General features: G+C 51.6%; 1 protein-coding gene across 1 annotated transcript in view; it reads left to right on the plus strand.

Annotated features, from left to right (window-relative positions):
- Positions 1-7665, plus strand: part of LOC116966823 (glycogen [starch] synthase, muscle-like) — a 185169-nt gene extending 177504 nt beyond the window's left edge. The window contains exons 18-19 of the mRNA XM_033013163.1: positions 17-97; positions 7120-7665. Coding sequence (XP_032869054.1) covers positions 17-97; positions 7120-7665 — 627 coding nt within the window. The remainder of the gene's footprint in view (positions 1-16; positions 98-7119) is intronic.
- Positions 7666-12745: the final 5080 nt, after the last annotated feature.

A 12745-nucleotide genomic window follows, 5' to 3' on the forward strand; every position in this document is an offset into this window, starting at 1 on the left:
CCCCTCTTTCTTTCAGTACTACAGCCAGGCCAGGCTGCTGGCTCTTGCCAAAGCCTTTCCTGACCAATTCACCATTGACGAGTCAGGAAGATCAGGCGTAAGTAATTGTTTCAATGATGAATATGCACCAGGATGTGAGGAGAGGGAGTCAGTGTGACCATCACACACTCTAGAGAGCCGGTGACCAGAGATGCTTCTTGTCAATAACCAACAAAACCCTCACCGCCACTCACTTCCTCTCCTTCCTGTTTAACGTCCCATCTTCCTGTCCTTCCTCCCCATCATCCCATCTCCCCTTCCCCAACAGCCCACTTGCAATCATCTACCTCCCATCCCACACCTATCCCAACATCCGCTGTCATCTCCAGGGTCCCATCCCACACACTGTGTCCAGTTCTCACACCTGTACCTATTCCCAGCTCCCAACCCCAGATCCAATCCCATCTCCCACCCTCTCACCTACTGTCTCCCAACTCTTTCTCTGCCAGCCCCCTTTTCCACTCCCCTTTCCCTCTCCATTTCCCACTCTGCTTCTCATCTCCTATGTCAGGCCTCCCGCAGTCCCACCTCATTATCCCAACTCTTGGCCACTCTCTGCTGCCTTCACAATCCCCACATCCTGGTCTTTCCCCACCCCTCTTTTCTCTCAAACCCCCCTTGCTTTGTTTCCCAAGCACAATGTTAAGTATGATCCCAGGAATAAGTGGGTTAAACTATGATGAGCGTTTGTCGGCACTGGGCCTGTACTCTCTGGAGTTTAGAAGAATGAGGGGGGACCATATTGAAACGTACAGAATAGTGAAAGGCTTGGATAGAGTGGATGTGGAGAGGATGTTTCCACTAGTGGAAGAGTCTAGGACTAGAGGTCATAGCCTCAGAATTAAAGGATGTCCTTTTAGGAAGATGAGGAGAAATTTCTTTAGTCAGAGGGTGGTGAATCTGTGGAATTCTTTGCCACTGACGGCTGTGGAGGCCAAGTCAGTGGGTATCTTTAAGGCAGAGATACATAGATTCTTGATTAGTACGGGTGTCAGAGGTTATAAGGAGAAGGCAGGAGAATGTGGATAGGAGGGAGAGATAGATCAGCCATGATTGAATGGTGGAGTAGACTTGATGGGCCGAATGGCCTAAGTCTACTCTCATCCCATATGTCCTTATGTTGCCCGATCTCCCTGACCTTCACACAGAGAGTTGTGAGTCTGTGGAATTCTCTGCCTCAGATGGGCAGTGGAGGCCGGTTCTCTGGATACTTTCAAGAGAGAGCTAGATAGGGCGCTTAAAGATAGCGGAGTCAGGGGGATATGGGGAGAAGGCAGGAATGGGGTACTGATTGTGGATGATCAGCCATGATCACATTGAATGGCGGTGCTGGCTCGAAGAGCCGAATGGCCTACTCCTGCACCTGTTGTCTGTTGACTCTCATCCCCTTGATCCCATCTCCTCATCATCAGCTCCCATGTCCTGTGCTCCCACCTTGATATCTCAGGGGGACAGAGCCCTGAGCTTGGGGCTGGGCGGGAGGAGGGGCAGAGGGGGGGCTAGAGTGAAACGTGCGACCGCTGTGACTGTAGGGGTGACGGAGCGCTGAGTTAGGGGTCCACACGAGTTCTGTGTGATGTGATCATCGAGGGGAGCTGAGTAATCTGGCCAGGTGGGGAGGGTTACAGTGGGGAGGGTGACAGTGGGGAGGGTTACAGTGGGAGGGTTACAGTGGGGAGGGTTAGAGTGGGGAGGGTGAGAGTGGGGAGGGTGAGAGTGGGGAGGGTTACAGTGGGAGGGTTACAGTGGGGAGGGTGAGAGTGGGGAGGGTTACAGTGGGGAGGGTTACAGTGGGGAGGGTGACAGTGGGGAGGGTTAGAGTGAGGAGGGTGAGAGTGGGGAGGGTTACAGTGGGGAGGGTGAGAGTGGGGAGGGTGAGAGTGGGGAGGGTGAGAGTGGGGAGGGTTAGAGTGGGGAGGGTTAGAGTGGGGAGGGTTACAGTGGGGAGGGTGAGAGTGGGGAGGGTTACAGTGGGGAGGGTTACAGTGGGGAGGGTGAGAGTGGGGGGGGTTACAGTGGGGAGGGTTACAGTGGGGAGGGTGAGAGTGGGGGGGGGTTACAGTGGGGAGGGTTACAGTGGGGAGGGTGAGAGTGGGGAGGGTTAGAGTCACAGCCAAGTTGGAAACAAAGCTGTGGGAAGGGAGGTTGTTGAGAAGATGTACGTGGAAACCTCTGACTGCCCGACGCAGTGTGCGGATTGTTAGACCACAAGCCGGCCAACAAGGACCACAGGAAGTATCAGCAAGGAGATGTGACCTATAGACAATGCTGTCAATTCTGGGGAAATGTAATTACTATTTAGTTCCCTCAGGAGACGGTTGCCCACCTCTTTGCAGAGTGTGGATTTGCAAAACGAGTCTGGAGAGGTATGAAAGGGTCCCTGGAACGATTTATCCCGAACAGCTCCGTCACAGAGGACTCTGTGATTTACGGACTGTTCCCAGGGACACATTCAGAGACTGACATCGAGTGCTGCTGGAGGGTCATCAACTCGGTGAAAGACGCTCTTTGGTCTGCCCGAGCGTTGCTCACCACCCAGCAGAGCGAGATGTCCGTCAGGGAATGTTGCCGACTGGCCCACTGCAGACTGCAGGAGTACGTGCTAAGGGACTCGCTGAAGCTTGGTGCAGCCAACGCCAAGGCTCGGTGGGGGAGGGCCACAGTCTAGGGTCCTTCCGCTGCTGGACATGGGGGGCACGGTATGGTGGAGACGCCCCTCAAATTAAATTAAGGGAAGGTATCCCACACCAGAGGGCCACATGAGTGGCACGGGTGGGGATAAAATTGTGGTTCTTGGGAACACTACCCAATGTAACGCTAACAAATAGATGTATACCCATGGACAGGGCCGGCCTTAGGAGGTGCCAAGTGGGAACAATTCTGGTGAGCCCAGGTTCCCAGCCAATCATAGAAATACAAATAAAGTCTATTATAGACTTTATATCTCCATGGTAGAATGGAAAGTAATCAAAATGTGTGTTTAAATAGTGCCTGTGAGTTAATGGACCAAACACATCTAAGCTACATTTTAATATAAAATTGCATACATGCAAGCCTAGAAGTAACAAACAAACATAGAAACTTAGACATAGAAACATAGAAAATAGGTGCAGGAGTAGGCCATTCGGCCCTTCGAGCCAGCACCGCCATTCAATATGATCATGGCTGATCATCCAACTCAGTATCCTGTACCTGCCTTCTCTCCCTACCCCCTGATCCCTTTAGCCACAAGGGCCACATCTAACTCCCTCTTAAATATAGCCAATGAACTGGCCTCAACCACCTTCTGTGGCAGAGAGTTCCAGAGATTCACCACTCTCTGTGTGAAAAATGTTTTTCTCATCTCGGTCCTAAAAGACTTCCCCCTTATCCTTAAACTGTGACACCTTGTTCTGGACTTCCCCAACATCGGGAACAATCTTCCTGCATCTAGCCTGTCCAACCCTTTAAGAATTCTGTAAGTTTCTATAAGATCCCCCCTCAATCTTCTAAATTCTAGTGAGTACAAGCCGAGTCTATCCAGTCTTTCTTCATATGAAAGTCCTGACATCCCAGGAATCAGTCTGGTGAACCTTCTCTGTACTCCCTCTATGGCAAGAATGTCTTTCCTCAGATTAGGAGACCAAAACTGTACGCAATACTCCAGGTGTGGTCTCACCAAGACCCTGTACAACTGCAGTAGAACCTCCCTGCTCCTATACTCAAATCCTTTTGCTATGAATGCTAACATACCATTTGCTTTCTTCACTGCCTGCTGCACCTGCATGCCTACTTTCAATGACTGGTATACCATGACACCCAGGTCTCGTTGCATCTCCCCTTTTCCTAATATGCCACCATTCAGACACAAAATGTGTGAATCACCTCTGAAAAGTACATAGTTACAATAACCACATGTTTTAGTGACTGTGAAATGAAAAAAATAATAATTTAATTAACTAGATCCTGGAAAACCAATGACTATTGGCAAAAAACCAGTCCAGGCATTAAATTTTGGGCTTTAGCCCCATCCCACCCTTTGAGCTTCTACCCCATCTAAACTTAGTTGTGTGTGTGTTAGTTATCTGTGCGTGATGTATGTGTGTGTGGGACGAAAGGAGAAGTGAGGGAAGAAGAGAAAGGAGGAACGAGAGAAGGGAATGAGAGAAGTAGAGAAAGAAGGGAGGGAGGGAAGGAGAGAAGGGAGGGAAGGAAGAAGGGAAGGGAGGGAGAGAAGGGAGGGAGAGGGCCGGCAGCAGGAGTGGGTGCCGGGGCCCGGGCGGACGGGTGTGAACTGGGGCCTAGGTTTATAAACTTCGCTCCATCCCCCGGCCCGGCCCTCCCTGTATTGTTCACCGTGTCTCCCCGGGGAGAGAGAGGGGTGGAGCCGGGGCTGTGTGCGTGAAGTACGGCGACTGGAGGGGCGGGAGCGCTGCCCCAGGACCGTGATATGGTTTTGGGGGTAGGGTGTTGACATGGATAGAAAATTGGTTGGCAGACAGGAAGCAAAGAGTAGGAGTGAACGGGTCCTTTTCAGAATGGCAGGCAATGGCGAGTGGAGTGCCGCAAGGCTCGGTGTTGGGGCCACAACTGTTTACCATATATATTAATGATTTGGAAGAGGGAAATAGGAGCAACACTAGCAAGTTTGCGGTTGACACAAAGCTGGGTGGCAGTGTGAACTGTGAAGAGGATGTTAGGAGGTTGCAGGTGACCTGGACAGGTTGAGTGAGTGGGCAGATGCGTGGCAGATGCAGTATAATGTAGATAAATGTGAGGTTATCCACTTTGGCGGCAAAAATAAGGGGGCAGATTATTATCTCAATGGGGTTAGGTTAGGTAAGGGGGGGGGGGTGCAGCGAGACCTGGGCTTCCTTGTACACCGGTCACTGAAAGATGGCGTGCAGGTACAGGAGGCAGTGAAGAAAGCTAATGGGATGTTGGCCTTCATAACAAGAGGATTTCAGTATAGGTGTAAAGAGGTTCTTCTGCAGTTGTATAGGGCCCTGGTAAGACCACATCTGGAGTATTGCGTACAGTTTTGGTCTCCTAATTTGAGGAAGGACATCCTTGTGATTGAGGCAGTGCAGCGTAGGTTCACAAGATTGATCCCTGGGATGGCGGGACTGTCATATGAGGAAAGATTGAAAAGACTAGGCTTGTGTTCACTGGAGTTTAGAAGGATGAGGGGTGAATCTTATAGAAACATATAAAATTATAAAAGGACTGGACAAGCTAGATGCAGGAAAAATGTTCCCAGTGTTGGGCGAGTCCAGAACCAGGGGGCCACAGTTTTAGAATAAAGGGGAGGTCATTTAAGACTGAGGTGAGAAAAAACGTTTTCACCCAGAGAGTTGTGAATTTGTGGAATTCCCTGCCACAGAAGGCAGTGGAGGCCAAATCACTGGATGGATTTAAGAGAGAGTTAGATAGAACTCTAGGGGCTAGTGGAATCAAGGGATATGGGGAGAAGGCAGGCACGGGTTATTGATAGGGGACGATCAGCCATGATCACAATGAATGGCGGTACTGGCTCGATGGGCCAAATGGCCTCCTCCTGCACCTATTTTCTATTTTTCTAAATTAGATAATACTGTGCAGGTATAAAATCAGACCAAACTCAAGAACAATAGTCATCAGGTCTTGGGGAATAGGAGTAGAATTAGATCATTCGGCCATCGAGTCTACTCTGCCATTCAATCATGGCTGATCTATCTTTCCCATTCTCCTGCACTCGCCCCTTAACCCCTGACACCCGTAATCAATAATCTGTCAATCTCTGCCTTAAAAATATTCATGAACCTGGCCACAGTCGTCTGTGGCGATGAACACCACCCTCTGACTAAAGAAATTTCACCTCATCTCCTTTCGAAAGGTATCGCCTTTAATTCTGAGGGTATGGCCTCTGGTCCTAGCCTCTCCCATTAGTGGAGAAATCTTCTCCACATTCGTTATCCAGGCCTTTCATGGTGCATCTGTAGAAGATTGTAAGTTACTGGAGACATGCAGGATTTCCTCAGCCTCCTTTGGATGTAGAGGTGTTGTGCCTTCTTGGCTGTTGCAACATGTGGTTAGGTCCACAACAGATTATGGTAATATTAACACCAAGGGATTTGAAGCTCTCAACCACTTCCACTTGTATACCATTGTGGGGCATGTACTGCCTTGTGTGCTTGGAGTCCTGAGCAGGGTGGCATGGTGGCACAGCGGGTAGAGCTACTGTCTTACAGCACCAGAGACCCGGGTTCGATCCTGACTACAAAGTCTGTACGGACTTTGTACGTTCTCACCGTGACCACGTGGGTGTCCTCTGGGTTTTCCTCCCACATGGCTTGGTATAAAATAAAGTAAAAATTGTCCCCAGTGTGTGTAGGATAGTGTTAATATGCGGGGATCGCTGGTCATAGCGGACTAGGTGGGCCGAAGGGCCTTGTTTCTGTGCTGTATCTCTAATCTAAACTAAACTAAGTACATGGTGAGGCAGGAACTCATACAAGGGTCCGGAGAAGCACTTGAATCACCAGGGCAAGGATGATCATGAACAAAGTGCCTTTACATGAGTTAAGATTGCATGATGTGAGTGGCAGATACATGGTACTGGTACTGTTACTGTTGCTGTACCTCACCATGGATGTAGAATGGAATCCTTTGCTGATTTTCAATGTGAAAATCGAATTAAATAATAGAAACATGGAACATTAGAAAATAGGTGCAGGAGTAGAGGCCATTCGGCCCCTTGTGCCAGCACCGCCATTCAATATGATCATGGCTGATCATCCACAATCAGTACCCTGTTCCTGCCTTCTCCCCATATCCCTTGGTTCCGTTAGCCCAAAGAGCTAAATCAAACTCACTTTTGAAAACATCCAGTGAATTGGCCTCCACTGCCTACTGTGGCAGAGAATTCCACAGATTCACAACTCTCTGGGTGAAGACGTTTTTCCTCATCTCAGTCCTAAATGGCCAACCCCTTATTCTTAAACTGTGACCCCTGGTTCTGGACTTCCCCGACATCGGGAACATTATTCCCCTTAATCCCCTTCATCCCCTTTTATGAAAGAAGGTACAAAGTAACGGGTGAACTTTGTTTCTCTGTCTCAGAGCTACCACTACACTGCCACATCATCGTTCAACAATTCCCCCAAGTTTTCGCTGGAGTCCAGTCCACACATCAGTGACACGGAGCGCTACACTGAGGAGGAGGAAGCTGCGAAAGATCGCTCCAGCATCAAGATAGGGACCATCGATGACCTCATCCCCGAGCTGACCAGAACTCTCAAGGCCAGCTTCGGATCCCAGTTCTCATCCACCATCCAGAGTCCACCAAAGAACAGCGACAGTTCCGACTCCTCCGGACCCCCTAACGCAGACATGATGTCTCCCATAGACTCCCCCAATGCCACCGGCCCCACCAGTACCACCACCTACCCCATCCACCCCACCACCTACCCCATCCGCCCCACCAGTACCACCGCCGCTGCCCCACCCACATTTGGCATTGACTCGCCTCCCATTGGGCCCCCCAAAGCATCCACCAATATCACCGCCGCCACCCAACCCACCCAAGCCAAAGAGCCGACCAATGCCAGTACCTCAACCAATCACCCCAATCCCACCGGGATGAGCAAGGCCAGCAAGAAGTCGTGATCCCAGTTTCCTAGATCATTGCACTGGATCGAGCGCAGGCGGGGGACACGTAAATAATGCAGTGGCCTGGCATCCTACCACATGTCCGTGCCGAGCTGGCCTCCAACACTACTGGAGTGGGGAACAAAGCAGAATGGTCAATAAACTGCTGTGACAATCCTTTGGCCATTGATCATCTTAAGCAAACCCACCTGGAGGAAATATGGTGTTGGCTCAGTAGATGCCGGATGAGATGTGACTGTGGCCGCTTCACTCTTGTTTGGTGTTGGAGGGATTTACGTCTCTGCGGACATTGGCCCGCGAACACCAGGCTCATGATGTGGGATGGCCGTGTTGTGGGTCACTACATCGAGCCGGCTGGTTCAGTACGGGAGACAGACCTGGCCACAGGGTGAAGCTTCCACCTTGGGACCAGAGCCTGGCTTCTCAGGTCTCTGACTCTGACTGGGTGCCCTGATGGACCCTCGTTCCACCCGCCGGTCGCTCCTGGTCGGTCTGGATGGTCCCTGGCCTGGCTCTACTAAGTGTGGGACGGGGGACACTGAGAGCGCGGTTGGTCTGGTTCAGCCTCGGAGATGCTCTGTGGTGGCACCTCCCGCGGCACGGGTCTGAAACGCAGTGCCCTCTCGGTGTCGGCACTCCCTGGTGATTCACCGTCAATGAGCCACAACCCTGCTCACCACAGGATAAACCAAAGCTCCCCCCCTCACCAACACCTCCCCAACACGCTTACCAATTGTTCATTTCTATTTTATTTAATGCTATTGATGAACATAATAAAGCATCAGCTGTTCCTGTCTCCCATTATAATAGAAACATAGAAAATAGGTGCAGGAGGAGGCCATTCGGTCCTTCGAGCCAGCACCGCCATTCATTGTGATCATGGCTGATCGTCCCCAATCAATAACCCGTGCCTGCCTTCCCCCCATATCCCTTGACTCCACTAGCCCCTAGAGCTCTATCTAACTCTCTCTTAAATCAATCCAGTGACTTGGCCTCCACTGCCCTCTGTGGCAGGGAATTCCACAAATTCACAACTCTCTGGGAGAAAAAGTTTTTTCTCACCTCAGTCTTAAATGACCTCCCCTTTATTCTAAGACTGTGGCCCCTGGTTCTGGACTCGCCCAACATTGGGAACATTTTTCCTGCATCTAGCTTGTCCAGTCCTTTTATAATTTTATATGTTTCTATAAGATGACACCTCATCCTTCTAAACTCCAGTGAATACAAGCCTAGTCTTTTCAATCTTTCCTCATATGACAGTCCCGCCATCCCAGGGATCAATCTGGTGAACCTACGCTGCACTGCCTCAATCACAAGGCTGTCATTGATGAGCGTGATGAGCGTACATGATAAGCGTGGGGAGGATGTGTCGCCGTGGGTAACCATAGAACAGTACAGCACAGGAAGAGGCCATTTGCCCCTCAATGTCCATGCCGCACATGATGCCCAGTTAAACTGATCTCTCCTTCCATGTGATCCATAGCCCTCTATTCCCTGCACTTCCATGTGCCTGTCTAGAGTCTTTAAATGCCACTGCCTCCAACATCACCCATGGCAACACTTTCCAGGTACCCGTCACAAAACTTCCCCTGCACACCTCCTTAAACTTTGTCCCTCTCACCTTAAACCTACGTCCTCTAGTATTGAACATTCCCACCCTGGGAGGCTGTCCTCTCTACCTCAGCCTCCCATGATATTACACACTGCTATCAGGAGTGCTGGCCGTACAGGCGGGAGGGTATTGATGGCGGGACAGTGTGGAGGAGCTGAGAGGCCAAGCCTGCTCTCAGGGCAACGATTACATGTTATAGCTGTCTCCACACTGATCATCTACATCAGCTCCGGCATTAACACCACAGCCAGGAACATCGCTGGCCTCTGGGCTCAGCACCAACCTCCACCATTGCACAGTCAGCATGGAAACAGGCCTTTCAGCCCAACTTGCCCACACCAGCCAACATGTCCCATCGACACTAGTCCCACCTGCCTACATTTGGTCCATATCCCTCCAAACCTGTCCTATCCATGTACCAGTCTAACTGTTTCTTAAATGTTGCCTCAACTATCTCTCCTGACAGCTCGTTCCATACACCCACCACCCTTTGTGTGAAAAAGTTACTCCTCAGATTCCTATTCAATCTTTTCAGTTTCACCTTAAACCTATGTCCCCTGGTCATCGATTCACCTACTCTGGACAAGAGACTCTCTGCATTTACCCAATCTATTCCTCCCATGATTTTATGCACCTCTATAAGATCACCCCTCATCCTCCTGTGCTCCAGGGAATAAAGTCCTAGCCTCAGACCCTCGAGTCTTGGCAAAATCATAAATCTTCTCTTCACTCTTTCCAGTGTAATCACATCCTTCCTATAGCAGGGTGGCCAAAACTGAACACTGAATGTCCTACCCTGGATCAACTTCCCAAAATACAACACATCACATTTATCTGCATTATAACCATATAACCATATAACAATTACAGCACGGAAACAGGCCCTTCTAGTCCGTGCCGAACACTTATTCTCCCCTAGTCCCATCTACCTGCACTCAGACCATAACCCTCCATTCCTTTCCCATCCATATACCTATCCAATTTATTTTTAAATGATAAAATCGAACCTGCCTCCACCACTTCCACTGTAAGCTCATTCCACACCGCTACCACTCTCTGAGTAAAGAAGTTCCCCCTCATGTTACCCCTAAACCTCTGTCCCTTAATTCTCAAGTCATGTCCTCTTGTTTGAATCGTCCCTACTCTCAATGGAAAAAGCTTATCCACGTCAACTCTGTCTATCCCTCATCATTTTAAAGACCTCTATCAAGTCCCCCCTTAACCTTCTGCGCTCCAAAGAATAAAGACCTAACTTGTTCAACCTTTCTCTGTAACTTAGTTACTGAAACCAAAGCAACATTCTAGTAAATCTCCTCTGTACTCTCTCCATTTTGTTGACATTTTTCCTATAATTTGGCGACCAAAATTGTACACCATACTCCAGAATTGGCCGCACCAATGCCTTGTACAATTTTAACATTACATCCCAACTTCTATATTTCCATTAAATTCAAAAATATACTTGCATTAAATTCCATTCGCCATTCCTCTGCCCAGTTGGTCAAGATCCTGCTGTGATTTTTGATAGCCATCTTCACTATCTACAATACCACCCACTTTGGCAGCAAGACCTGTGAGGGAGGGTGGGGGGGTGTCGACAGGATAAGTACTGAGAGGGGAGTTAGCCCAGGTGGGACGTTCCTGGAACCAGGGGCCTCCACAAATGAGCTGAGGAACAATCTCGTCAATGACGTTGTGAGCTGGTGGAATTGCTTGCGTCAGTCCCAGTGAATATTCAAGGCTGAGATATTTCCGGTCAGTGAGGAAGCCAGGATAGGAACGCACACAGGGGATGTTGAATCCGCTCTCCAGTCGTTCAGTGCAGCAACTGGTCTTGCGGACAACCCCCCCCCCCCCCCCCCCTTGGCCCATTATCCCTCTAAACCCTTTCAACCCGTGCACAGTTACGCAGGTGGTACAGCTGATGCCCCAGAGACCCCAGTTCAATCATGGCCTCGGGTACTGTCTGTGTGGAGTTTACACACTCTCTCTGTGACCGCACGGGTTTTCTCCGGGTGCTCCAGTTTCCTCCCACATCTCAAAGATGTGCAGTTTAATTGTCCGTTGTAAATTGGCCCTAGAGTGTAGGGAATAGACAGGAAAGTGGGATAACATAGAACCAGTGTCAGCCACTGATCATAAGTTCATTAGGACATGGAGCATTCAATGAGCCATTTCATTTGGCCATTCGGCCCATCGAATCTACTCCACCATTCAATCATGGCTGATCTATCATTCCCTCTCAACCCCATTCTCTTGTCTTCTCCCCATAACCCTAGACACTATCAAGAATCGATCAATCGCCAGACCAGTGTGGTTGCAGTATTGTGCAGGGATCAGTCGACAGTTGTCCACAGTCAGTAAAGACTCTGTGGGCCGAAGGACCAGTTCCTGTGCTGTTGCATCCCATGGTGTTACTCTGCCGTGTAAACTGGTCGGAGCAGAGAACTGCCCGGCGGGGGGTCCAGGGGGAGGGGGAGAGCGGTGGGATGGGGAGAGAGGGTCAGGGCCCAGGGAGAGAGACAAGGGCAGGTGAGGTTGGGGGGTGGGACAGGTGAGGTTGGGGCTGGACAGGTGAGGTTGGGGCGGGACAGGTGAGGTTGGGGGGTGGGACAGGTGAGGTTGGGGGCGGGACAGGTGAGGTGGGGGCCGGGACAGGTGAGGTGGGGGGCGGGGCAGGTGAGGTTGGGGGCCGGGACAGGTGAAGTTGGGGCCGGGACAGGTGAGGTTGGGGCGGGACAGGTGAGGTTGGGGGCGGGACAGGTGAAGTTGGGGCCGGGACAGGTGAGGTTGGGGCCGGGACAGGTGAGGTTGGGGGCGGGACAGGTGAGGTTGGGGGCGGGACAGGTGAGGTTGGGGGCGGGACAGGTGAGGTTGGGGCGGGACAGGTGAGGTTGGGGCGGGACAGGTGAGGTTGGGGCCAGGACAGGTGAGGTTGGGGCGGGACAGGTGAGGTTGGGGCGGGACAGGTGAGGTTGGGGCCAGGACAGGTGAGGTGGGGGGCGGGACAGGTGAGATTGCGGCGGGACAGGTGAAGTTGGGGCCAGGACAGGTGAGGTTGGGGGCGGGACAGGTGAGGTTGGGGGGGCGGGGCAGGTGAGGTTGGGGGCGGGACAGGTGAGATTGGGGGCGGGACAGGTGAGGTGGGGGGCGGGACAGGTGAGGTTGGGGGGCGGGACAGGTGAGGTTGGGGCGGGACAGGTGAGGTTGGGGGGCGGGACAGGTGAGGTTGGGGGGCGGGACAGGTGAGGTGAGGTTGGGGGGCGGGACAGGTGAGGTTGGGGGGCGGGACAGGTGAGGTTGGGGGGCGGGACAGGTGAGGTTGGGGGGCGGGACAGGTGAGGTTGGGGGGCGGGGCAGGTGAGGTGAGGTTGGGTGGGGGGCGGGACAGGTGAGGTTGGGGGGCGGGACAGGTGAGGTTGGGGGGCGGGACAGGTGAGGTGAGGTTGGGCCGGGCCGGGCGTC

The sequence above is a fragment of the Amblyraja radiata genome, chromosome 38 (assembly GCF_010909765.2).
Source record: "Amblyraja radiata isolate CabotCenter1 chromosome 38, sAmbRad1.1.pri, whole genome shotgun sequence".
In the NCBI taxonomy this organism is placed as follows: Eukaryota; Metazoa; Chordata; class Chondrichthyes; order Rajiformes; family Rajidae; genus Amblyraja; species Amblyraja radiata.